A 26,489-nucleotide genomic window follows, 5' to 3' on the forward strand; every position below is an offset into this window, starting at 1 on the left:
TGCACACATCTCTTGGAGATGGTGATTTCATTTCCTTTGGATAGATACCCGGAAGTGGGATTGGATCATATGGTGGCTCTATTTTTACATTTGAAAAAAATGTTTTTTTAACATTTATTCATTTCCTGAGTGAGAGAGAGAGAGAGAGACAGAGTATGAGTGGGGGAGGGGCAGAGAGAGAGGGAGACACAGAATCCAAAGCAGGCTTCAGGCTCTGAGCTGTCAGCACAGAGCCCGACACGGGGCTCGAGCTCATAAACCACGAGATCATGACCTGAGCTGAAGTCTGACACTTAACCCACTGAGCCACCCAGGCGCCCCCCCTATTTTTACATTTTTTAGGAACCTCTATCCTGTTTTCCATAGTGGCTACACCAATTTACATTCCTACCAACAGTGCACAAGGGCTCCCTTTTTCCATATCCTCGCCAACACTTACTCTCTTGTCTTTTTGATAATAGCCATTCTGACAGGCATGGGGTGATATGTCATTGTGGTTTTGATTAGCATTTCCCTGATGGTGAGTGACGTGGAGCACTTTTTCATGTACCTGTTGGCCATTTGCATGTCTTCTTTGGAAAGGTGTCTATTCAGGTCCTTTGCTCATTATTAAACCAGATTATTTGCCTTTCTTTGTTCCTTTCCTTGGCAGCATTTCCCCCTCCCATGACCACTCATTTCTCTGCTCCCTTTTCAGTAAAACGCTTTGCCGTCCATTCTTTCCCTCCAGTTCTCCACTGAATTCCCTGCAGTCAGGCTTTTGTTCCCATCCCTCCACCTAATACCGTCTAGTCAGGGTCACCGGCCGCCTCCACAGTGTTGCCTTCAAGATTCCATTCTCAGCCCTCACCTTAGTTGACCTCTCAGCCCCGTATGCTAATATCGATCACTCACTTCCTGCACCATGAAACATTAGCTTCTAGCTGCTTCCACAGTCTGCACTCTACGAATTGTCCTCCTGCTCAGGCCTCCTGATTGCCGCTGCTTCTCTGTCCTTACAACTCACTCCTCTCTCCTTCCCTCACTCAGCCTTGGGCCTCCTGGTGTCCTCAACCATCTCAGGTGCATTTCAGATCCTTTGCATTACTGTTCCTTCTACCACAGATGCTCTTCTCATGGATATCTGCAAGAATCTCTACCCCTCTCGTTCTTCAGGTATTGGCTCACACGTCACCAGTACTACCTATGTTCTTTCCCTACCCCTTATCTTTAAAACAAATTTTTTAAAATCTTTATGTTTGAGCAAGAAAGAGAGAAAGAGCGTGAATGGGGGAGGGGGTGGAGAGAGAGGGAGACACAGAACCCGAAGCTGAGCTGTCAGCACAGCTCCTGATGCGGGGCTCGAACTCGTGAACCGCGAGATCGTGACCTGAGCTGAAGTCGGATGCTTAACCAACTGAGCCACCCAGGTGCCCCCCCCACCCCTTATCTTCATAGCACATCCCATCATCCAGCTTACTGTTTTCCTTGTTTTATTTGTGTCAGTCTCCACCCACTAGCCTGTGAGCTCCATGGTGGGGCGGGGCATCTGTTATGTTCTCTACCATATCCCCAGTGCCTAGAATGGTGCCTGGTACATGATAGGTATTCAGTAAATATTTGTTGAATGAATAAAGGAAGGAAGGAATGGTGAATGTTATTATTTTTAGCAATGTACTTGGAGAAATATACTACAGTAGAACCCCTTGAGGCTCTTACTTTATAGGAGTTAAAAGATTCCTAGTTTTCTTCTAGTTATATGAATTAGGGGGAAAAAGGGTGTTTGGGGAGGTGGAATGCCTTTCTTGTTTTGCCAGCCTTCCTGTACACACGGAGACACCTCCTCAGAACTCTAAATTCCAAGTATAATCCTCAGAGTCTATCTTGTAAGCGCAAGCCATTTTTGTGCCAAACTGAATGACAAGGGCAGAATCAGAGAAGGCGCTGAGAGTTTGCCTTCATGTGGCTCATTTTGATTCAGAGGCTCTAGAAGTGTAGGTTGAGACACTTCTGGAAACGTAGACGATCCCTCCTGCCCATCCGCGGTGCCTCCTAGCCAGGTAAAGACCTCACGAGATACCAGTTTCCATTACGGACGCATCAGCACGTTGGTATGCATGGGACATGCTTGGCACCGTCTCTACTCCCTGCCTTTTCTCAGATTGTTTTTCCCCTTTCTTCCAAAATCCCTCCTCCTCTATTTCTGCTTGCCGAAGTTCTATTCCTATCAAGGCCCCCCCACAAACACAGACTCGTCTATGAAGCCTTTCCTCTGGAAAGCCTGGACACCCCTCCACCCCCCAACCCCATAGATTGTGCTCCTTAGAACAGCCAGCTCTGGGGTACTTAAGCTTAGCTGTAAACACACACACACACACACACACACACACACACACACACACACACACATAGACACACATATACTTACAACACACAGACACGCACACAGACATATATACCAAATGTAAGCTCATTGAAGTCAGGGAGTGTATTTTCTTTTATCTGGTATTTTTAACACCTAGGACATGCCTTGGACAACGAAGGCACTCAATATAATTAGAATTATAATCAAATGGACACAACCCCTTTTGTCAGATAAAAATTCATTCTTATAAATGCCCCTCCTGCTGTTTATTTTCCTTTTCCTCCTGTTTTGTGTCTGTTTAGACATTCGAGGCATTTTTTTTTAATGTTTATTTATTTTGAGAGAGAGAGAGAGAGAGAGAGAGAGAGAGAGAACGAGCAGGGGCGGGGCAGAGAGAGAAGGAGACAGAGGAGCCGAAGCAAGTTCTGCTCCTGGCCCGATGCCGGGCTCCGGCTCACGAACCGCAAGATCATGACCTGAGCCGAGGTCGGAAGCTTAACTTACTGAGCCGCCCAGGCGCCCCTGTTTAGATATTATAAAGAGAAAGCACTTGTGCACCACAACAAAGCCTCCTGCTTCATCCAGGGCATAATTGCACCCCTTGCCCAGCACCACGTGCTTGTCCAGGTGCCCTCGGATGTGTCTGCACACAGAGGCCACTCTTACTTGGCAGAGGAAGAGACCGGCTAAGCCACTTACATGAGATCGGCTTGCCACGCAGGGCTGGATTTCGACTCCTGCTCTTCTGAGGGTCTAAGGATGATTTGGCATTGACACCATGCCCGCTCTGTATCAGAAACTACACAGGTGTAAATCTCAGGAGTCCAGAAAGGTATATAAAGCCACAAGACCCCCCTTTTGTGGGTATTGAGGCGTTTCTACCGATGTTTTCACCTGGTAGCGCGTAGGTGAAGCCCAGTGATGCTTGGCCCCCGAGGCTATTTACCCGCGTCTTCCTATGTGTCAGTAAGATCAGGAGAAGTGAAGGCCTGAGAAGCAGATTATTGACTAACGCAGACCTGGCCTCGGTGGCATTGGTGCCTTTGCCAGCAGAAAGGATTAGGCAAATTAGCAAAGGGCCTTGAGCCAACAGGGTCTTGTGGGAGGCCTCGCTGATGTCTGAGATGGGGGGCACTGGGTCCCAGAGGACGAAAAAAGTGGCATGATCTTGGCTGAGCTGTCTGTGGGCACCACATGCTAGAAGTAGTCTGTGTTCAAAGCGCAGGGCTAAGAAGCTCAAAGCCAGGACGATTCCAAAAGGGGAAGCGGGGGGGGATGTACCTCCAAGAGAGTATTTGCCTAACAGTCTCTGCTGACTTCAACCAGGGTATTTATTTGCATGTTACAGGGCTGGTTCCTTTCCATTGTATACTTTAAAAAAAATTCTTCTTTCTAATGGCTTATGCGTACTCCATTGAAGAAATGAAGGACAAAAGAAATAAAGTGCCCTAAATCTATCCAGCAGTCCAAAGAGGCATAACGGAAGCCAGATATTTAACGGATTTCGTGCGAATTGCCTTGCAGGGGTCAAGAGTGGCTTATAACAGGTAAACACTCCTTGGGATACTTTGCCACCTGCCTGATTCTGTGCACCAAGTTATCTCAGGGACGGGCTCTTGGCTGAAGGTGAGATTTGCACTTGGGAACAAGGCAAATCCAGGCAGATGCGCTGTTAACGGCTCCTCTGGATTAAGAAGGAGAATCTGTCCTGAAGAACAGTACTGTTAGTGATCCATGGTGATTTCTGATGTCATGAGAGAACACACGCTCGTGTTTCATCTGCAGGCCTGTTAATCTTGATGATCCTCATAAATCAAGACATTCCTGAGCTCGTAGGTAGCGCTGTCTAGAGGTGGTAGCAAACGGTACACAGTCAGGCTGAGCCTCGTTTTTGTGAATGCTTTATGTTTTTCTAGCCCTTTCAGAAATCCCTGCCCATCTGATACAGCAACACTGGTTTTCCCTAGCTCTTTGCTTCATTTTGCTCATTCGTCAAATGGGAATGGAGATGTCACGTCTTTCAGAAGTCTTGCAATAATAGATAATAGACTTGGAGAGCACAGCATGTCCTCCGTGTATTATTTTATTAGTATTGCACATAACTCAAGACTCTGACTTTTTATAAGAGTAATACAATTATGAAACAAGATTCCTGATACTGCTTGGTATCCCATGATCGTTCCTGTATTTTCACGGAGCTTTTATTAGATAGGAGGCATGAGGGACTGGGACGTAAACACAGATAACTGACACATGGGGTAGAAAGTGACAAGCATTTTAAGAGACAAATCAATAACTCTCCATGAGAGTACAGATGAGATCGGTTTGCAATGCAGGGCTGGATTTCAACTCCTGCTCTTCTTCGAAAACCTGAGTGCCCAAGAAGGAGAAACAGGGAAGACAGGGAACATAGCATGGAGCAAAGATTTGGAGGCGGGAACCTAGAGGGAACCCAGAAGGAGTAGATTTCATTCCAATCCAGGGGGCATGAGAGACGAGAGCACAAGTTAGACTAGGAAAAAAAGATTGGGGTCAGATTATGGAAGCTTCTCCGTGTCAAGCTGAGGAGAGTGGACGTTAGAGCAGAGGCCATGGCAAGCAGTGATGAGGGAGACCGGAGACAACACAATGGACAAAAGTGGGTGATGTCTTGAACTAGGGCCCTCTGGAGAGAGGGAAGGAGGGCGAGGCAAGAAATACCCTGACAAGAGAAGAGGCAGGAGTTAGCCATTAATGAAATGGAGAAACAAAGGTGAGCTGGTGAGAGGAGCTAGGGAGAAGGTGAGGCACTTCATGAAAGCCTGAGGTGTCTCCCCGAGCCTTTGACCACTGGCTTCCGAATGGACAAATCTTGGAAAAATATTGCCTGTTTATGTTCTTTCTCAATTTTGAGCGATGCTCTTTTCTACGTTCAAGGATGCTCAGAGTAGCCAAAGGTACAGCATAATACTTCGAGCCGACAAAACAATATGATGCGTCAACTTGGTCAAGTTTAAAATTTTTTTTTTCAATGTTTATTTATTTTGGGGACAGAGAGAGACAGAGCATGAATGGGGGAGGGGCAGAGAGAGAGGGAGACACAGAATCGGAAACAGGCTCCAGGCTCTGAGCCATCAGCCCAGAGCCTGATGCGGGGCTCGAACTCACGGACCGCGAGATCGTGACCTGGCTGAAGTCGGACACTCAACCGACTGCGCCACCCAGGCGCCCCGGTCAAGTTTTAAAAAAAGAAAGTGGCGATTCATTTTCCGACCTGAAGAATTTCTCTTTTTCAAAACTGCCGACACGTGAAATTCTGAAGTCCATAAATTCACAGGTCATCATTTGAATAACAAAACTATATTTTCCCAAAGCTTTAGATGGTGAATTTGTCAGGTATATTTTGCCAAAAAGAAACATTTTAAGGACTCTCGTCTAAACTATACGTCTATAGGTGACCCCTCTTAGAAAAGTACAGTTGCGGTGGCCAGTTTGGAACAGGCCGGTGGCCTTACTCTTGCGGTCCTCCAGCCTGATCATCAGCCCCTTCCTCGGGGCTCCTCTGGATTTGCCCCTGTTCCCCCCATGGGAACTTCTGGTGCTACAGGTGGTATGACAGTGTTTCACCTCCCAGCCCTTAAAGTAGCCTGTGCTAGTCCAGCTAAGTTGTCAGACGGTTCCAAGAAAGACGGTGGAAATACATGTTTGAGTTTGAGCTTTTATCAGTTTGTGCCCTCGACAGAACACATATTTGACGGACTTGAAGAGGAAGGAGAAGGAAACTCTACAGCTATGATGATAATAAGCCCTTCTTCCTATGCAGTGCGTTAAAATTCATCCTACCATTCTCACTTGACTGCAGTCCTTGGAGATTTAGTAGGTCAGGTAGTATAATTCATATACCGTGGGTGAGATGATGTGGGAAGAGCAAGTCTAAGTGATCTGCCCAAGGTCACCTGGTTAAGCTGGTGTCCACTCCCCAAGTCCAGATCTGCAGCCCTTCCCAGTGTATCATGTTGTCCTTTCCGAGCAAGGATGAGGGGAGTCCTGGGCATGAGGTCTGGGTCATGTGGAGTGCAGGACCCTACAGAAAGATGGGGAACATCTGAGAGCCTCTCAGGAGTGAGTGTTCTACTTGGATCCCAACTGAATCCGAAAATGGACCTTCTTTTGAGAGCAGGAGTGAGTGTGCTACACTGGGATCCCAGTTGAATCCAAAAATGGACCTCCTTTTGAGCGCAAGCTCCAGATCGACCTCAGGACTGATGAGGCCTTCAGTCAGGTGAGAGTTCTGTGTTTCCAGGGAGCCGGGGGTTTCCTTCCATCTGGATCAGACTCTCGGGGGCCTGTCTCCCACCTGGTGCCATGCCACCGCTAAGTGCGATGTGTCAAGAGGCAGTGTGCTTTGGGGTTGTGTTAGTTCCCTAGGGCTGCTGTCTAACAGGGCGGCTTAAAACAGCAAAATGTATTCCCCCACAGTTCTGGAGGCTAGAAGCCCTAAGGTATCAGCGGGAGTGTGTTCCCTCCAAGGGCCCTCGAGAACAAAACTCCCTGCCTCTCTTCTGGGGTCTGACAGCCCCCAGCATGCCACCCATGGCCTTCCTTGTCTTGTAGCTTGCTTCACTCCAATCTCTGCCTCTGTATTCCCAGGGCATTCTTCCCTGTGTGCCTCTGTTTCCTCTTTCCAAGGATACCAGTCATTGGATCGAGAGCCCACCCTAATTCAGTATGGCTTCATCCTAATTAGTTATATATGAAAACACCCTGTTTCGAGGTAACGTCACATGCTGAGGCTCCAAGTGGACATGAATTTTCGGGGCGACACTCTCCCACATACCACAGTGGCCAAATATAGGCTCCGGGGCCAGCGTGATTAGATCCCTGTCCCACTCCTCTTCCAGGTCTGCCCAGCTTCTTGGGGCTTCACCCAGTACCCTCATCAGGGGCAGCGGGCTGACTTCTCATTGCTGTCACGTGTTGATGCTGGTGTCTGTTTCCTGGTCGCCAGTCATCTGTTCGCCAGAGTCATTGCTGTGTTGGCCCACATTCCCCACAGCAAGACACCTTAAGATCGGCCTGCCTTCTGAGTTACTTTCATGATACACTTGATTCGTAGAAATTGTTCTTTCCAGAGGTGAAACTCGGCAGGATGTATGAGGCTTGTCGCCATTTATGTGCTACCTGTAGGAAGCCATTCACCTGTTCTTATGATGTGTTCTGGCCTTAGGGTCCATCTGGGGCTGCCTCAGTTACTTGCCCAGGCACGCCATGGGCACGTCCCCCTGGCATCTCCTCCCCCGACTCCCCTTCAGACTCTACCTGCCCCTGCCCTCATCTTCCCTAATTGTACCAGAGGGTTTTCTTTATCCGCTCCTCTCAGGGCTCTGCCTGGAGATGGGTGGGGTTTGGGGCTGCTTCTTAGGGCCCTCCATTCTCTGGCACCTTTCTACCGCCCTCCCCTGGTCTACTAGCTTCCCCTGGCTTGTGGGACTTGAGGAAAGCCTTAGCTTACGTAACACCCGTCCTTCCAAATCTTCTGCTCATTCCTGGGCCCAATGTTGTGAAATAGAAAAGAATCAATTTCTTCGTTTTCTGCCATTTTGTTGTGTCCTCTTTTCTCTCTAGTAAAAGCAGCAGTCCTAGCTGAGTGCATGGGCAAGGGCCGCTGGCTATAGGGACAAAATACAAAACAAACCCACAAAACACCACTGGAGGTAGTTCTGAAAAATAGTCTCCTAACTCAAAAATTTCAGTTTCACAGTTTAATAGATGTTCACAGAGAAAGCAGAGGGCATAAATTAGTGACCCAAACCCAATTTGCTGCTGATGAAACCCCGATCCCGTGATATCCCTGGGAGATTTGTATGCTGTGGGGTGTAGTTGAGAGTTAAGAACCCAAAGATGACGTAAGTAAAAAAACACACGCAGAGAGGCTTAGCCAAGCTGTGATTTGTAGAGAGAGAGAGAGCACTTCCTAACCAAACGACATGAAAAATTGTAAAATGTGATCAAGTGAACCATCCTTGTCTCGGTTAGTCTGCTTTGGAATTCTAGATGTTCAGATTTTAGCGTCAGATGGAATGCTTTTGTATAATACTAGGTGCAGAAGGGACCGTTTTAGTCTTGGTGTTGGCTGAGCACCCAACAGAGTAAACGGGCCATTTCAAAATTTAAGAGACTACCGCACGGAAGCGGAAAAGACATGAACGCCAATTGGCTTTGGTGACTCTTGACCCGTCGCCCACATTTGGGGGGGTGGCAAGCTGCCGAGTTAGAATTTTGAAGCAAGCTACGCACTATGCTCTAAATCTAAACCCTCTCCAGAAAAGGTATGGAGCTGCCTGCCCCTTTCCTCAAACGCAGGGAGAAGAGCTCCAACCAGACCTCTTGGAGGGTTTAATAAGTGCCCTCTGCACTTTGGGGGACACAGTTGACTGGAGCTTGACTCACCCCTAGGAAATCTACAGGTCACATTGCTCTTGGATCATCACCTTAGGGCCCATTGGGTAGCAGGAATTTGTCAGGGCAAAGGAGCAGATGTGAGCCAGGCCTGAGATAGTTGTTCCGGGAGAGTCACTTGGAGGCTAAAGTGACATCAAAAGGAGAGTGGGCCTCCAGATTTCCAGTGGCTGAGGAAGGAGCCCTAAGCAACCAGCATTTGTCACAGGTGATAAATCCCTAGTAATTTTAGGGGAACACATGAAATCACCCCAGGAGAAAAGTATGTTTTAAATGCTTGCTGGGAGAGCACCTAAAGCCTTCTTTTAGGAGTACTAATCGAGTAGGACCTTTCCTACCTCCTCTCTCCCCTCCATCCCCATCTGAAAGGACAGTGGGCAAGATGGAGTGGGAAGGATAAAAGGGCAGGCGAGAGAAGAGACTTCTTCCGCCTCAGGAAAATAGCCCAAATCAGGCTGAGCCCAGAAGCGGGGAAGGTACAGCTCTGAACCAAGTTAGAAGTATTGCACTGGACTGAACATGTTCATCGCTCCGCTTTGGGTTTTGTGAATTGGGTTTCTGACAAACTTCTTATTATCTAAAAGTAATCTGAAGACGTGAGATTTGCCCTAAATTTCTTTCAGGGCAGGGGAAGAGTTAACCTAACAGAACACACGTGAAGGGACAGTGTGAGACAAAAATAAAGTTGCTGATAGCCCATGAATGTTCTTGTTCAAACAGTAGCTACATATATCGAGCTTTCAAAGAGAGACCTAAAACATCCATATCCGACCAATATGTTTGGGCCTTTACTATGTTGGGCAGTAACACTGTTTTAGGAGCTAGGGCTAGAACTGGCTTAGAAAGAACATCCCTTTATCTGCTGTTCATTTTCTACATACTTAAAATCACAAAACAATTATTCCGCACACCCAGCATATCAATAGGGATAGTCTCCTCTGGGACAAAGATGAATTTTGTTTTTTATCTTAAAACAAAATAGTTTCACAACAGTTCTGGCACTCACCCAGATTTATCACAAAGCTTGTGATTTGTAAAAAAAAAAAATAATAATAATAATAAATAAAATAAAATTAAATAAATAAATAAATAAATAAATAAATAAATTGCATTTGTTAAATCTTAGAGGCATGATACAATGGAAAGTTGAGTCAATAGCTGAATAATTTTTAGCGACCAAGTAATCAAAGCAATTGTACAGTTAGCTGTCCTGTTTGCAGAGAATGAAAAGTATGATAAAGTTTGCTTGTGTGGAAAGCCATATGGACTGCCAGAATGTAACTCTTCAGGCCCACATTTTATTCTTCCGAACGAGGAAGCACATCTATGTGATGGTGACCTCTCTTGACTTGCCTTCAACTCTGTTTCCCCCCTCCTTATTCTCCTTCTAGTCTGACTGTCCTCCCCTCCCTCATGTCTGTCTCTTCTCTTCCACTGCTCCCCTTCTCGCCACCAAACCTTTTTTTTAATTTGTTTTTAATTAAAAAAGATTTTTTTACATTTATTTATTTTTGAGACAGAGAAAGAGAGACAGCGCACAAGTGGGGGATGGGCAGAGAGAGAAGGAGACACAGAATCCCAAGCAGGCTCCCGGCTCTGAGCTGTCAGCACAGAGCCCAACGTGAGGCTCGAACTCACAAACCGCGAGATCATGACCTGAGCCGAAGTCAGACGCTCAACAGACTGAGCCACCTACGTGCCCCCCTCCCCGCCACCAAACCTTTTTAAATACATACGTACTTGAATCTTACTCGTGTGTCAGATTTCAGTGTTCCGTATCTAGTTTGCCCTTCTAGTGGGCAAAATGCAGAATCAGCGTCAAGCAAATCTCTCAGAATGTTCCGAGTGTCGTGATTTGCCTTCAGTCCCGTGATGGGTGAGCTAGCCCTCCTTAGGATGCAGTATGGAAGCTAGCATGTGAATATTCATTGATGTAGTCTGTGGTGCACAGTGTGAGTTGGTAAATCTTCAGTCCCTAAACTAGTTGTATCTTAAGAAGCAGACTTGAAAGCATCCTATTTTGTTTTTAACGTATATTTATTTTTGAGACAGAGAGAGACAGAGCATGAACGGGGGAGGGTCAGAGAGAGAGAGGGAGACACAGAATCCGAAACAGGCTCCAGGCTCTGAGCGGTCAGCACAGAGCCCGACGCGGGGCCTGAAATCACGAACCGCGAGATCATGACCTGAGCCGAAGTCGGACGCTTAACCGACTGAGCCACCCAGGCGCCCCGAAAGCATCCTATTGTTTGATCGGTTTCCTGGGAGGGTGTTTCAAGTTTTAAAACTAGAGTCAATGTAAACATTTCCTGAGACGTTAATTACTAGTATCTCCTGTAAATGGACGTACTGGCATCATGTAAAAGAAAGGGGAATGTTCTGGTGAAGTAACTTGTTTCATAAACAATAAAGAGGATCCACAAAGGAAAAATATAGAAGGAAGCTAATGATGGGAACACAAAAATCCCTCTATGAAATGTCACTGCAGACTGTGCTGATTGCCAAGAAGGAGGGTGTCATCTCGGAGACACGGTCAGGAAAGGAGATCCCAGGCGCCGGAGGAAAGAAGAAAGGGGTAGAGCAGGTGCCACATAAACTGCTACATCCTTGACCTGTGATAACTTCATCCTCCAAGAACCAATGTCTGGGGAATCTTGTGTCCAAGGTAATTCTTCAAGTGCTTTGTTTATTATTTAAATGTTATGGCAGACCACTCAATCCGGTATAATCGATGTGTAAGAACTGCTACAAAGTCCCTCCTGTCCCAGCAGCTTTGTTAGCATCCTTGAGGGATGACGTGGGAATGTAATCAGGTGAGTGCAAAGGGAGTTGCTCTGGGTAATTTGCATTCTGTGGAGGTGCCAGATTCCTGTCCTCCCACGCAATGATGAGCATTTCCCTCTAGAGGTGTGTATAATAAGTAGTCCTCTGTGTTTTGGATGTGATTGGTTATGTCCAAGCCTCTTTAGCGCTAAGAATATAATTTTAGGAGATCCTGAGTGGTTCAGTCGGCTAAGCGTCCAACTCTTGGTTTTGGCTCAGGTCATGATCTCAGGGTTTGTGGTTTGAGCCCCGCATCAGGCTCTGTGCAGACAGTGCAGAGCCTGCTTGGGATTCTCTCTCTCTCCCCCTCTCCCTCTGCCCTTTTCTCCGGCTCTCTCTTTCTCCCATAAATAAATAGATAAATACTTTTTTAAAAAAAAGAATATAATTTTATTGTGATGACATTTTTTTTTCAACGTTTTTTATTTATTTTTTGGGACAGAGAGAGACAGAGCATGAACGGGGGAGGGGCAGAGAGAGAGGGAGACACAAAATCGGAAACAGGCTCCAGGCTCCAAGCCATCAGCCCAGAGCCTGACGCGGGGCTCGAATTCACGGACCGCGAGATCGTGACCTGGCTGAAGTCGGACGCTTAACCGACTGCGCCACCCAGGCGCCCCAATTGTGATGACATTTTTAAGGAAACAGCCCCCAAACCCCATCTTAGGGGGGGATGGACCCAGATACATCTTATCACTGTTTATTGTTTCCTCCTTCTTTTAAATCCTTTGCCCAGACCTAGGAAAATTGCGATTTGACAAGGCCAATTTTCTAGAAGTCTGATGGCCTCCAATTCAGGATCACTTCGAATATCTTTTAGGAGTCTGCAACCTCTTTATATGCATTTTGAAAAACCTAATGAAGAAATTGAAGTGAAAATCTTTGTAAGTGATGACATAATAACTTCCCTTTGTTTTGGAAATCAAATCTTGTGAAACATTTCAGTGTGGGGGGAAATATTAAGAGGGGTCTGTGAGTTACGCAGTTGGTAACTGTGGTTTAGTTGACTTCAGTTTACAATTAATGGCATTTCTCGTGTGGTGGGGAGAATAACAGCCCCCCAGAGATGTCCCCGTCTTCATCCCTGGAACCTGAGGCCTGTTGTTACATGGCAGGAGGAGCCAACAGATGGAATTCAGGGTGTTGAATCAACTGACCTTGAGATGAGATGATCCTGTGTTATCGGGGTAGACCCAGTGTAAGCATAAGGGTCCTTTTCAGTGAAAGAGGGAAGCAAGAGAGACAGTCACAGAGATTTGAGGAAGCTATGCGATTGGCTTTTGGAGAGAGAGGAAGGGACTGTGAGCAAAGAATGCGGGTGGCTTCCAGAAGCTGGAAAAGGCAAGAAAACAGAGTCTTCTCTAGAGGGTCCAGAAGGAACCCAGCCCTGCTGCCACCTTGATTTTAGCCCAGGGAGACCTCTTGTGAACTTCTGACCTCCAGAAATATATGGTAATAAATATGAGTTGTTTTAAGCCCATTAAGTTTGTGGTTATTTGTTACAACAGCAATAAGAGATGAATACACCTAGTGCTGTATCTTTCTGGATTTGGGTCATTTAATTTTTGTTAATGTTTGTTTATTCCTGAGAGAGAGAGAGAGAGAGAGAGAGAGAGAGAGAGAGAGAGAGAGAGACAGACTCTGAACCAGGCTCCAGGCTCTGAGCTGTCCGCACAGAGCCCGACACAGGGCTCGAACTCACAAATGATGAGATCATGACCTGAGCCAAAGTCAGACGCTTAACTGGCTGAGCCACCCAGGCGCCCTGGGTCATTTTAAATAAACCAGTGGGTAGTATCTACTGGGCACCCTGGCATGCAAATAACTGGATTGGCGAAGTTGTAAAGAAAATAAAATGAATCTAAATGTATACAAGTCTGTGGATCACCTGCCCCTCCTGTTACTGCGACCTTACTTTGTGTTACTTCTTCGCTCACCTGGCTCCAATCCCTCCAGCTTCCTGTCCATTCTGCAGACTTCCTGCTTTGGCCCTTGGTTCATGCTTCTTGCTCTGCCTTGAACATCCTTGTTCCAGGTCTTCCAACAGTTGACTTCTGCACATCCTTCGGGCCTTGCTTGTAACGTTTCCTTCTCGGTTATTCACAATAGTCTATCAGTCATAACTCCAAATCTTAGTGGTCTAACAAGGAAAAGACTTTTGCCTTCAGGTCATAGCCCAATGTGGTTGGTGTGTGTGTAAATCAGAAATAAGAATGGGGAGTCCCCTGTGTTCCCCATGGCCGCCAAGCCATTCCAGCGTGTGACCCCTTTCAACCCCTTGGCCTTCTCAGAATCCTCCATGGGACCACCTGCTTTCACGTTGTGAGAAATAAGGAACATGTCGAGGATTGTTTAGGCCAGGCCTGGAAAGTGGAAAGCCTCGTTTGCACCCACAATTCCACATGACCCCACCAAGGTGCAAGGGGCTGGGCATGCGGTCTTCCTGTGTGCTCAAAAGGAAAACTCAGCTGGGTGACTAACAGCTCTGTTGTGCCCCTTCCCAGAGATGCCTTCTGTAGCTACCTAAGCAGATCTGCCTTGTTAGTCTCATAATGGTAATTTATTTTTCCTCTGTAGCACTTTATCTTTAATAATTTATTTGCCTGTTGGTTAATTGTGTTCTTCCCACAAGCCCAGAGCTGCGTGAGTACGTGGTCTGTCCGTGACCACATGCACGATACCTGGCAATGCTGTGTCCTGCACAGAGTGGACTACCAATCAATAGCAGTTGGTCGATGTGTGATGAATGGACAAGCCAATGATCGAACAAATGAATGATTACAAAATAGACACCTTATCTAGAGGGTATCCACTCTTATAACAAAGACAGAACTAATAGGCCGCAGTCTTTCACAATAACAAATTTTAAAAAGCAACCAAAATCTCTCATTGAGTTAAAAATAGCGGGCTTTGGGGCGCCTGGGTGGCGCAGTCGGTTAAGCGTCCGACTTTAGCCAGGTCACGATCTCGCGGTCCGTGAGTTCGAGCCCCGCGTCGGGCTCTGGGCTGATGGCTCAGAGCCTGGAGCCTGCTTCCGATTCTGTGTCTCCCTCTCTGCCCCTCCCCCGTTCATGCTCTGTCTCTCTCTGTCCCAAAAATAAATAAACGTTGAAAGAAGCTGCTACAGCAACAGGTTTACTTTAAAATTAAAAAAAAATAATAATAAATAACGGGCTTTGCGCTAGGATTCCAAGACAGTTTGGAATGACACTGCCCTTTTGCTTTTAGCCCAATTTCGCTTAGGTTCAGTTCTCCAGATGAGCAGACTGAGGGGGAAGAGTGAGTGCTCTTTGGTTTGTTTTTGTTTTTGTTTTTGTTTTCCTGTTGGTTTACTCTTGTGTTTCTGAGTGGGGTGCAGACCCCTCAGATACTCTCCTGATTCATCCGCCCCTTCTCCACTCCCAGGAGCCAAACCATGTGACTGTCTCCTCCCCTCCTCTATCACTGTATTTTTTTTTTATTTTATTTTTTTTTATTTTAAAAAAAAAATTTTTTTTTTCAACGTTTATTTATTTTTGGGACAGAGAGAGACAGAGCATGAATCGGGGAGGGGCAGAGAGAGAGGGAGACACAGAATCAGAAACAGGCTCCAGGCTCTGAGCCATCAGCCCAGAGCCCGACGCGGGGCTCGAACTCACGGACCGCGAGATCGTGACCTGGCTGAAGTCGGACGCTTAACCGACTGCGCCACCCAGGCACCCCTATCACTATATTTATAGTGGCTCAGGGGATGGAAACACGCCATCTCCGATGACCGAGTTTTCCTGTCTTGCTCCCCCTTTTCCTTCCCATTGTCACTGTCCCTTTTGGCCTAGCACGTGCTAGCACTAGGATATACAGCCGTCAGAAAGGCAGAATGGCCAGTCTAAGGCTACCTCTCCTGTAGTCCTTGCAGAGCTCTAAGGAGAGATGGTATGTCATACTCAGCTCCTTTGCTGTAAAGACTGGGCCATTGCCTGTCTCCTGGAGGAAGGCACAGGGGAAGCCCACCTTGTCTGGCTCATAGCTCTGTCCTGCCCCAGGCATGACTCCCAACTGGCCAAGCTCTGTGAATGTAGTGGAGTAAGAGGCCTGAAGGCCAATGCCTGGAATCACTGGCCAAGCGAGATGTTCCCTACTTCACATGGGTTCCTCCCACTCCCTTCCATCCCCTATGGGGCAGGCACATGGCATTTCCAGGGGGGAGGGACCAAAGACTTGTGGTTGTACTTTTCACAGGAATTATTCCAATCAACTACCTTATGTATTTGCTTCACTTTCCTTCCCTCGTTCCGACGTTATTGCGCGGATGAAATACATTAAATGAACACTAAAATCAAGGATGTGTGCAAAGATGCATCCACAGGAATGTTCAGTAATAGAAAAAAAAATGGAAGCAACTTAAATGTTCACATAAGGCAGTAGATAAAAATAAATTATGATACATCCATATAACGGCTTGAAAGTCATTAAAATTGATCGTGTAGAAGAATATTAAATGACATGTAATCATGTTCACATTTAATTTTTAAAAAATCAGGCTATAAAGGGGACACCACATGATCTCCTTTTTGCAATTAAAAAACTTTTTAAATGTGTAGGATATAAACAATAAGAAGGATAAAGACCAAAATGGGGTGGCTATTGTAGTAAATGGGATAATAGGTGAGGTTTTCTTTTATTCTTTGTGCCCAACAGTATTTGTTAAATCTCCAGAAAAAAAATTTTTTTAACGTTTATTCATTTTTGGGAGACAGAGAGAGAGACAGAGCATGAGCGGGGAAGGGGCAGAGAGAGGGAGACACAGAATTCAAAGCAGGCTCCAGGCTCACGAGCTGTCAGCACAGAGCCCGACGCGGGGGGCTCGAACTCACAAACTGTGAGATCAGGACTTGGGCCGAAGTCGGACACTCAACCGACTGAGCCACCCAGGCGCCCCATGGTATTTATAAAATCCTATGTAATGAACTTGTATTTCTTTTGAAAAAGGATATAAAAATCTAAAATGTTGTTTCACAAATTAGATGACTACATCCCTAAATAAATACTTGTTTATAAAAATGACTATTGACAGAAGAATAGAGCACAACACAAATCATTGAAGCGCAATAAAAAGCCCAATAGCCTGATTTCTGTCTCTATTCCCCAACCTCTTCCTTGACCTTATCTCTCCCTTTCCATCCCACCCACATGCAACAGATGACTGAGGTGCCTCATCTCTACCCCCTCCCTCACATTCCCATCGCCATTGCCTTAGTTTAGTGCTGGATCATCTTCTTTTTTTATTATTTAAAAAAAAAATTTTTTTTTAACGTTTTATTTATTTTTGAGACCGAGAGAGACAGAGCATGAACGGGGGAGGGGCAGAGAGAGAGGGAGACACAGAATCGGAAGCAGGGTCCAGGCTCTGAGCCATCAGCCCAGAGCCCGATGCGGGGCTTGAACTCATGGACCGCGAGATCATGACCTGAGCTGAAGTCGGCCGCTTAACCGACTGAGCCACCCAGGCGCCCTGAGTGCTGGATCGTCTTCTGATGGGACATCTTGCCTCCAGGAAGGACTGTGCTTGCACTGGTCTGGACTGTGCTGTCCTGTCCTCTGACAACCTAGCAAATGGGGAGCCACATTAGGAGACTCAACCCAAAGGTCACATTTTCTCTTGGAGTCTTCCTCCGACAGTGACTACTTCTGTTCCCAGAATCGATCCTTCTTTACACCCCACTCTCTGTTCTGATGTTTTAATGTCTATTGACTTCTTTCTTTTTTATAAATCAGTTTGCTGAGGTCTGATGAGTGTGCAGAAAGCTGCATTAAAGCATTGTGCATTAATGTATACACCTCGAAGAGTTTGGGGATAAGTCTATACCAGTAAAACCATCACCACCATCAAGGCCGCAGTCCTATCCCAGAGTTTCCTCTTGCCCCCTTTATCGTTGTTACTGTTTTCTTCAGTTGCACTTCTTGGCATTTATTTTGTATCAGGTACTTTACAGTTCCCCCCTAGTAATTTATGCAATCCTTGTGACATCCCTGTGAGAGTTATAGCCCCATTTTACAAATGAGAAAACGGAGGCACAGAGAGATTAAGCAATGTGTTCAAGGCATCACAGGTAGAAACTGACCAGAGTGAGGTAAAACCCAGGTAGTGTGGCTCCAACATCTCTCTGCTTAACATATTTATGTGCTGCTTCTTCTCTTATTTATGTCTTTCACATGTCTCTCTCCCCCTACCACCTTGTGGAGGCAGGAACCATGTTTTATTAGGTTTCTTTTATTTTATTCTATTTTTTTATTTTTGTCTTTTTAAAAAATTTTTTTAATGTTTATTTATTTTTAACAGAGAGAGAGAGACAGAGCATGAGCAGGGGAGGGGCAGAGAGAGAGGGAGACACAGAATCCGAAGCAGGCTCCAGGCTCTGAGCCGTCAGCACAGAGCCCAGTGTGGGGCTCGAACTCACAAACCACGAGATCATGACCTGAGCCGAAGTCAGATGCTCAACCGACTGAGCCACCCAGGCGCCCCTTTTTGTCTTTTATTTATTTATTTTTTTTAGTGAACTCTATGCCCAACCTGGGGCTTGAACTCACAACCACAAGATCAAGAGTCTCATGCTCTACCAACTGAAGCCAGCCAGGTGCCCCAATTTGAGATTTATTTTTTTTAATTAGTGCTCATCAAGATAAGTATACTCCCAATCCCCTTTATCTATTTCACCCATCCCTCTACCCACCTCCCCTCTGGCAACCACCCATTTGTTCTCTGTACATTTTGTTTGCCTCTTTTTTGTTCTTTGTTCATTTGTTTTGTCTCTTAATTACATATATAAGTGAAATCAGATGGTATTTGTCTTTCTCTGTCTGACTTATTTTATTTTTGTGACAGAGAGAGACAGAGCATGAACAGGGGAGGGGCAGAGAGAGAGGGAGACACAGAATCGGAAACAGGCTCCAGGCTCTGAGCCATCAGCCCAGAGCCTGACGCGGGGCTCGAACTCACGGACCGCGAGATCGTGACCTGGTTGAAGTCGGACGCTTAACCTACTGCACCACCCAGGCGCCCCTCTGTCTGACTTATTTCACTTAGCATAGTTCCTTCTAGGTCCATCCGTGTTGTTGCAAATGGCAAGATCTCATTCTTTTTTATTGCTAATATTCCATTATATATATATATATATATATATATATATATATATACACATATATATACATATATATGTATATATAAATATATATACAAGTATATATATAATGTACATAATATTCCAATATTCCATTATATGTATATATTCCATATGTATACTATATATATTCCGTGTGTGTGTGTGTATATGTGTGTGTGTATACATACATATATATATATTTCATATCTTCTTTATGCATTCATCTATCAATGGACATTGGGTTACTTCCATATCTTGGCCGTTGTAAATAATGTTGCAATAAATATAGGGGTGCATGTATGTTTTCAAACTAGTGTTTTCATTTTCTTTGGGTAAATACTCGAGAGTGAGATTACTGGATCACATGGTAATTCTATTTTTAATTTTTTGAGGAAACTCCATACTGTTGTCCACAGTGGCTGCACCAGTTTGCATTCTCCTGAGCAGTGCATGAGGATTCTTTTTTATTTTTTTATTTTTATTTATTAAAAAATTTTTTTTTAATGTTTATTTTTCAAGGCGAGAAAGACAGAGTGTGAGGGGCAAAGAGAGAGAGGGAGACACAGAGTCCAAAACAGGCTCCAGGCTCTGAGCTGTCAGCACAGAAGCCCGACGCGGGACTCAAACCCACAGGCTGTGAGATCATGGCCTGAGCCAAAGTCAGACGCTTAACTGACTGAGCCACCCAAGCGCCCCGAGGATTCTTTTTCTCTACATCTTCATCAACACATGTTATTTCTTGTCTTTTTTTATTTCAGCCATTCTGACTTGTGCAGTTTTGATTTGCATTTCCCTGATGATGAGTGATGTTGAACATCTTTTCATGCGTCTCTTGGCCATCTGCATATCTTCTTTGGAAAAATGTCTATTTGGGTCCTCTGCCCATTTTAAATAGTATTATTTGTGTCCTTGTTTGTTTTTGGCGTTGCATTGTGTAAATTTTTCAGGGAGTTTGACTGTTGACCCCTATTGGATATATCATTTGCAAATATCTTCTCCCATTTAATAGGTTACCTTTCTATTTTGTTCATGGTTTCCTTCCCTGTGCAAAGGCTTTTGTCATGTTTTAAATGTATCTTTATTTCTTTGATGCGAAGCCCAGGGCTGGCCTATAGTGATCTCATAATAAATATTGATTGAATGACCATTTAGGCAACAAGTATGTATTGAATACCCACCATATGCCAGGCATTGTTTTTAAGCACCTGAAATGCACAGGTAATAATACAGATCAAGATTCCTGCCCTCGGGGGGATGGACAGTGACTTCGATTTTAGTGAAAATGTCAAGGGCAAGTTGGGTAAATGATTCAGGAATTATTTACGTGACATTTTCACTTCTTCCGTAACTGTGTTTCACTAGGGTACGTTTTAAATCGGGGGCATAATTTGTGACAACTATGGTGCTACATATTAATACAAACCCTTCCTTTGTCACATCAGAGCTCTGCACCCAAATGTAAGTGATCTGTCAGTGGTCAAATCATGACTGCCTGATGCTTCATGATGCTTTGAAACGTATTTTTTGAAGCTTCAATGCATATCTGAAAATATCACCTTTCTTTCATTTCTTTATGTTCTCCTTTGTCGCTCATCATTTTTACTTTTTTTCTGCTTTTCTACTCTTATTCTCTTGTGAAACCATCTCATTGCCCCCTGCTGCTTCCTCCCTTACTCTCTGCCTTCTCTGCTTACCTTCCTTTTCCCTCTACTGTGCCAAATTTGTATTTTTGAACAGTGGAGCAAAACTCATACGGAAAATATGATTTTCTTTTTCAACCTGAAGGGTGAACATGATGAGGAATTAATCTGACCAAATTTTGTGTCACCAAAGGCTGTAGATTTCATTCTAGAGGCAGAAGAAAGAAGAGAGAATAGCTTTAGCCATCAGGGCGGCCTTACAGGGTAGAGATTATTCCATTTTATTAATAACAAAACAGGGCTTCAAAGGGATTAGTTGTCTATAAAAAACATGTAGAGAAGCGTATTCTACAACATGATGCTTACCACCTTATACAGAGGGAGCTCTGGAAAAAAATTTGCTTCTCCTGCTTGAAGAATGCATTTTTCTGGGGTTTCATTTATTAAAATGTATTTGAGGCATTGAAAAACCCAGACTATTCCCAAATAATGGCATTATTTTAAAACAAATGGAGTCTTACAGGAATAGAGATAACCTATTATACTTGCAAAACACTAGCTTAAAAAATGTACCACCAGAATATGCTATTTCTTCATTTTTCCTCCCCACACTCCCAGTTTCCACAAATGGAAATTTCTCATTCTTTTAGACCCTATGTTCAATTCTAATGGCCATAGTCGACCACACAAAGCGTCTGCATTTATCAATAGTTTCCCTGTATATTGAGTAATTGGACAGCCCAGATTTTCTTCACATTATCTTTTGCAGACATTCTTTTTGTCAGACTCTGTTCCCAAACCATTATCAGCCTCTTTAACCATTTGCAGCTAGACTTGAGCCTCACGAAATCAGCTCACAGGTCACTAATGACGCTCTCGCTGCCGAGGCCAAGCCTTTCTCTCAGCCCTTGTGCTCCTCAACCTTCCTGACATATATTGAGTTGCTGGATGAATGCTTACCTTCAGGTTTTTCCCCAGGAGCAAATGATCACATCTTAAGAAGGGTTAGGTCCTGACCTCTAAGTTAGTGGGTGTGAACCCAAGCTGGAAGGACTCTCATGAAATAGAGGGACCGTGGAAGAGTGAGAAAATCTTTACAGAGCAGGTGGGGCAAACGGTTTGTTGGCTGAGCCCCCAGAGCTGTCATCTCACTCTCAGAAAAGTGCCCCACCTGAGGCCTCACTGTCCCCATTAGTGCTCTGCCGAGCACTGTACTGACGGTAGAGCTGGGAGACCCATCATTTAGGGTATGCTACAGTCGGGGAAAGCGAGCATTTAGAGAAGTGCAGTCTTTAGGACCATGGTACTTAGCCAAGCCAGGAAGCAAAGATTAAGTCTTCTAAACACAAAATCATTCATTCTTATGATGCTTCACTTGGGAACATTTCTCCCAGAAACTTTTGTTGATACCTGATTCTTGATCGCTCCCTTCTCTCCCCTCGTTTATCCATATCCATGCCCTTATATCCTCCAGGGCACGATGGAGATCTTAAGGTGGTTTATGGGGCATAACTCACTGTGGGTGTTTATCTTTTTTAGAAATTGTACATGAGGCGAGAGCTTCTCGGAGTCACAGCGTCTCAACATTCTGTCCAGGGGGTGCCATTTCCTATTCGATTATGAACACATTCTATCCAGTGTCTTCTGGAAATCTTTCTTTTTCATCTCCTATCCCTAGGGCTTGTTAATCTATAAGCTAATGTTACTATTATCCATGGGCAATATGATCCAACAGTTGCATTTCTAGGTATACATCCAAAAGAATTAAAAGCAGAATCTCAAAGAGATATTTGCACACCCATGTTCATAGCAGCATCATTCACAGTAGCCCAAATGCGGAAGCAACGCAAGGATCCATGGACGGATGAATTGATAAAAGGAGTTATTATATGCATACAACAGTATTCCTTTAAAAGGAAGGATATTTTTCTTTTCTTTTTAAAGTTTATTTATTTAGTTTTGAGAGAGAGAGAGAGCAGGGAAGGGGCAGAGAGAGAGAGAGAGAGAAACCCAAGCAGGCTTCCTGCTGTCAGTGTGGAGCCCAATCTGGGGCTCAAATTCACCAACCATGGGATTATGACCTGAGCTGAAATCCAGAGTTAAGACACTTAACGTACTGAGCCACCCAGGCGCTCCGAAAAGGGGGGGTATTTTAACACAGGCTACAACACAGATGAATTCAAGAACGTTATGCTAAGTGAAACAGGCCAATCACCAAAAGACAAACGCTGTATTATTCTACTTATATGAGGTACCTAGGTAGTCAGATTCACAGATACATACTGTAGAATGGTGATTGCCAGGGGCTGGAGAAGGGGAAAAATAGGGAGGAGTTTAATAGGTACACAGTTTGAAGATGAAAAGAATGCTGGAAATCAGTTGCATAATAACGCCCTTAGCACCACTGTATTGTGTACTTAAAAATGGTTAAGATGGTAAATTCATGTTATGTGTATTTTAACACAATTAAAAATAGAATGCAGTTTTATAAGTATTAACCTGAGAAGAGAGTAACTGGAAAGTTACATCACCAATAGCAAAATTCTAATAATTCACTTCCAACGAATATTTCCCAGTGATTACTATGTACGATACACCTGAGCTGAGAGCCAAGAAGGATAATGAAGATAAATACAGCGTGGTTCCTGTCCCCAAGGAGATGTTGGTGTGGTCTGGGGAATGGGATGTACACAGAATATTAACTGACTGAAAATTCTAAGAAGTGGAAATTCATGTTAGGTGGAAGGGAGAGCATTTGAGATGACCATTTATTTTTTTTAGCGTGTATTTATTTTGAGAGAGAGAGAGAGAGAGACAGAGAACGAGTGGGGGAAGGGCAGAGAGAGAGGGAGAGAGAGAACCAACCCCAAGCCGACTCCACACTCAACTGAGAACCCGACGCCAGGTTTGATCTCATGACTGCAAGATCCCGACCTGAGCCGATATCTAGAGTCAGACGCTTAACCGACTGAGCCACCCAGGAATCCCGGGAGATGACCATTTGAAGCAAAATGAGAAGTGTAGGTAGGACTCTGAAACCAAAAACAATTTTCAAAATTACCTGAACTTGCATTGAAGAATGAATAATTAAGACTTTACTGCCCTTTACTTTTTTGCATTCTTAGAAACTATTCTAAGACCGTAATTCCAGGCATCCCGTCATAAAGCATCGCCTCATTAAAACAATGCCGCGGGCTTACGTGGGCGTTATAGTTCTAAGTGCCACCAGATCCCTCAGAGCTCATTCCTATTTTATTTTATTTTATTTTATTTTATTTTATTTTATTTTATTTATTTTATTTTATTTATTTTATTTTTTTTATTTATTTTATTTTATTTTTAAATGTTTATTTATTTTTGAGACAGAGAGAGACAGAGCATGAACGGGGGAGGGGCAGAGAGAGAGGGAGACACAGAATCCGAAACAGGCTCCAGGCTCTGAGCTGTCAGCACAGAGCCCGATGCGGGGCTCGAACTCACAAACCACGAGATCATGACCTGAGCCGAAGTCGACCGCTTAACTGACTGAGCCACCCAGGCGCCCCGCTCATTCCAATGTTAAATACCAGCATTCTCAGTACAGAAGAGTCAGCTTTACCGTAACTTAGCATTCAGTGGTGAAAATGTACCAGTTCCCGAATTGTTACGGAAGTACAATTTTTATCATATGCCTAGAAAACAAAACCATATATGCATTTCTACTTTTTTGATTACCTTACAAACAAGCATAGTAGATGAGATGCCTCATACTGTGTATGCTTCTGATTCAAGGAACCTTCCATAGTTCTGAAATGCTTTACTTTGTAACGGGTGTATCCGAAAGAGAGAATATGTCAGAATTGCCTGGCAAAGCATACTTGTTCTGATCTGCTCTATCCTTCTCAGCTTTGGCAGGCTAGCCCCTAAATTGCAGGTTTCCTCCCATTTGATCCGGGGAAGCAGATTGCTGAATCATGAGTCCTAACTGCAGGCTGAAGGTGAAAATGATTCCTTTGGGGAGTAATGTATATGTACAGTCTACAGAATTAAGCTGAGACACAATGACATTGCGTTAGGAGATTACACTAATAGGATCACTTTAAATTAAGATCCCTGAATGAATAAAATAAACCTATTACTCTGAGGTTCACCTCAGCCTTGTAAAATGCCTAGCACATCAGAGGTTCTGGAAACATGTCAAACAGATGACATAAAAATGGGGTATTCTGATAATGCAGGGATATGTTTGAGGGTCATCATTTATGATTCATTTTTTTTCATTCAACGGATATTTATTGACCTCTGTGGACACTATTCTAGGTGATATAGCGGTGAATAAAATAAGTCTTCATCCTTAGGAATCTTACCTTCTAGTGGGGGAGGCAGAGGATTCAATGTCAGAATGCTAAAAAATGAGGAGGTAAAGCAGGAAGGGATTTCTGAAATATCAAGGTGGGTGTTGAAATTTTAGATGGGGCAGACCATACGTGAAGTATGAAATTTCTAGAAATTTGAGCATTTAAAAGATTATGATATGTAATCCTATGCAGTCAGTACTGTGCAAAGGCCATTCGTGAGGGTACGAAGAAAACTGGTTTCTAGGTCTTGTCACCCATTCATTGAACAAGCTATTTCCTCCTCTGGATTCAGGACACAGCTATCCAATATGCAGATTGGACCATGCGAGCTCCCAAACTCTTTGAGCTCTGAGATTCTCTGAGTCTTAATATTTCTTTGATGATCTTTCAGTTCCCCAGAGTTGGCAATTACTACTGAACACATTTGATTTGAGCTTTCTGGCCATTCCGATCGTCATATATGTAATTAATGTGTGATGGAATCAGGTTGCTATGGTCTGAATGTTTGTGTCCCCCCAAAATTCACATATTGGAATCCTAACGCCAATGCGATATTAGGAGCCAATGTGATGGGACCTTTGGGAGATGATTAGGTCATGAGGGTGGGAACTTCATGGATGGGAGTAATGTCCATGAAAAAGAGATCCCACAAAGCTCCCTAGTCCCTTTTGGCCATGAGGGGATACAACAGGAAGTCTGTGACCCCCACTCTGGTCACGCTGGCACTCTGAGGTGGGACTTCCCTCCTATATTTCTGTTGTTTATAAGCTGCCCCACCTGTGGCTTTTTGTTAGCGCTGCCTGAACAAAGACAGAGATATTCTACATTGTTAAACAGTTTTAAAACTGCCATAATTTTGTGATCGTTTTCTTCTGTAATTTCAGGTAAGGCAATTTGATTTTCTTCATTGGAAATAAATATAGAAAGAGAGCAATTTATATAGCATGAGTTGATTATAGTACATTTTACTACAATTTAGTAGTGAAAAAGCCTAGTTAGAAGCACCTATTCACTATGACGTCTATTTTTCTGACACAATTCAATATCCTTAGACACTGTCAGAGGAGATGTAATTATCCCAAATGCTGAGATTACGTGGTTAAACTAGCCCACATGCTATGGATTCGTGGCATCTTTATACTGAAAGCCAGTTTCTAGGCAAAGTTGAGGGTGGCCAGGGCCACTGTCCCGGTGCGATACCTAACTTTATTGAACTCATACAGAGAAATGTGATTTTTGCCACAATGTTGGGATTATCCTTTTAACTTGCCAGAGTTAAGTTTCTTGGGGTATGGAGTCCCTCCAAATAACCTTGTGCATTCTACCTCTTCTTTTTCTTATTGTGGGGGGGGGAGTAGGAATTAAGCTTGGGGGGGACAATCACGTGGTCCCTGGGGCTTTGTAAGCAATGATTTGCTCTGCTGATTAAAAAAAAAAATGTTGCTATGAAAAGGGGTGTAGGTAGCTCGAAAATAGGTTTCGATTTGGTCATTGTATTCAAGTTCTGGGAAAACAGGCCGTTCTTTTGAATTTTTAAACAATAATAATTTGTTTAAGACATTTGCACAATCATGATAAGTAACACATCTTGATAAGAAAGCTTGCATTGGCACAGCAGCTATGGAAGGACCACTACAGAGATAATGAGCACAGTTATGTTTAAATTAAGTGGGCACTGAGGGATAGGAGTAAATAGGGAAGGAGGAAGTAATTGAAGCAGCAAATAGTCTAAGGCATAGAAATGGAAATGTGGGTACACTCTGCAAAT

The 26,489-nt window shown here is 44.3% G+C and overlaps 1 protein-coding gene across 2 annotated transcripts in view; it reads left to right on the top strand.

The window, feature by feature from the left end:
• Window positions 1-26,489, top strand: part of CHN2 (chimerin 2) — a 303,947-nt gene that overhangs the window by 97,700 nt on the left and 179,758 nt on the right. The window contains exon 1 of one of the 2 annotated variants that reach the window (XM_047846911.1): window positions 11,398-11,447. The exons of the other annotated variant lie outside the window; for it this stretch is intronic. Within the exon in view, the coding sequence (XP_047702867.1) occupies window positions 11,423-11,447 (25 nt within the window). The 5' untranslated portion in view covers window positions 11,398-11,422. Of the gene's footprint in view, window positions 1-11,397; window positions 11,448-26,489 lie in introns of those variants that run through there. 2 annotated transcript variants of the gene reach the window in all.

Source organism: Prionailurus viverrinus, chromosome A2 (genome assembly GCF_022837055.1).
Source record: "Prionailurus viverrinus isolate Anna chromosome A2, UM_Priviv_1.0, whole genome shotgun sequence".
Taxonomy (NCBI): domain Eukaryota; kingdom Metazoa; phylum Chordata; class Mammalia; order Carnivora; family Felidae; genus Prionailurus; species Prionailurus viverrinus.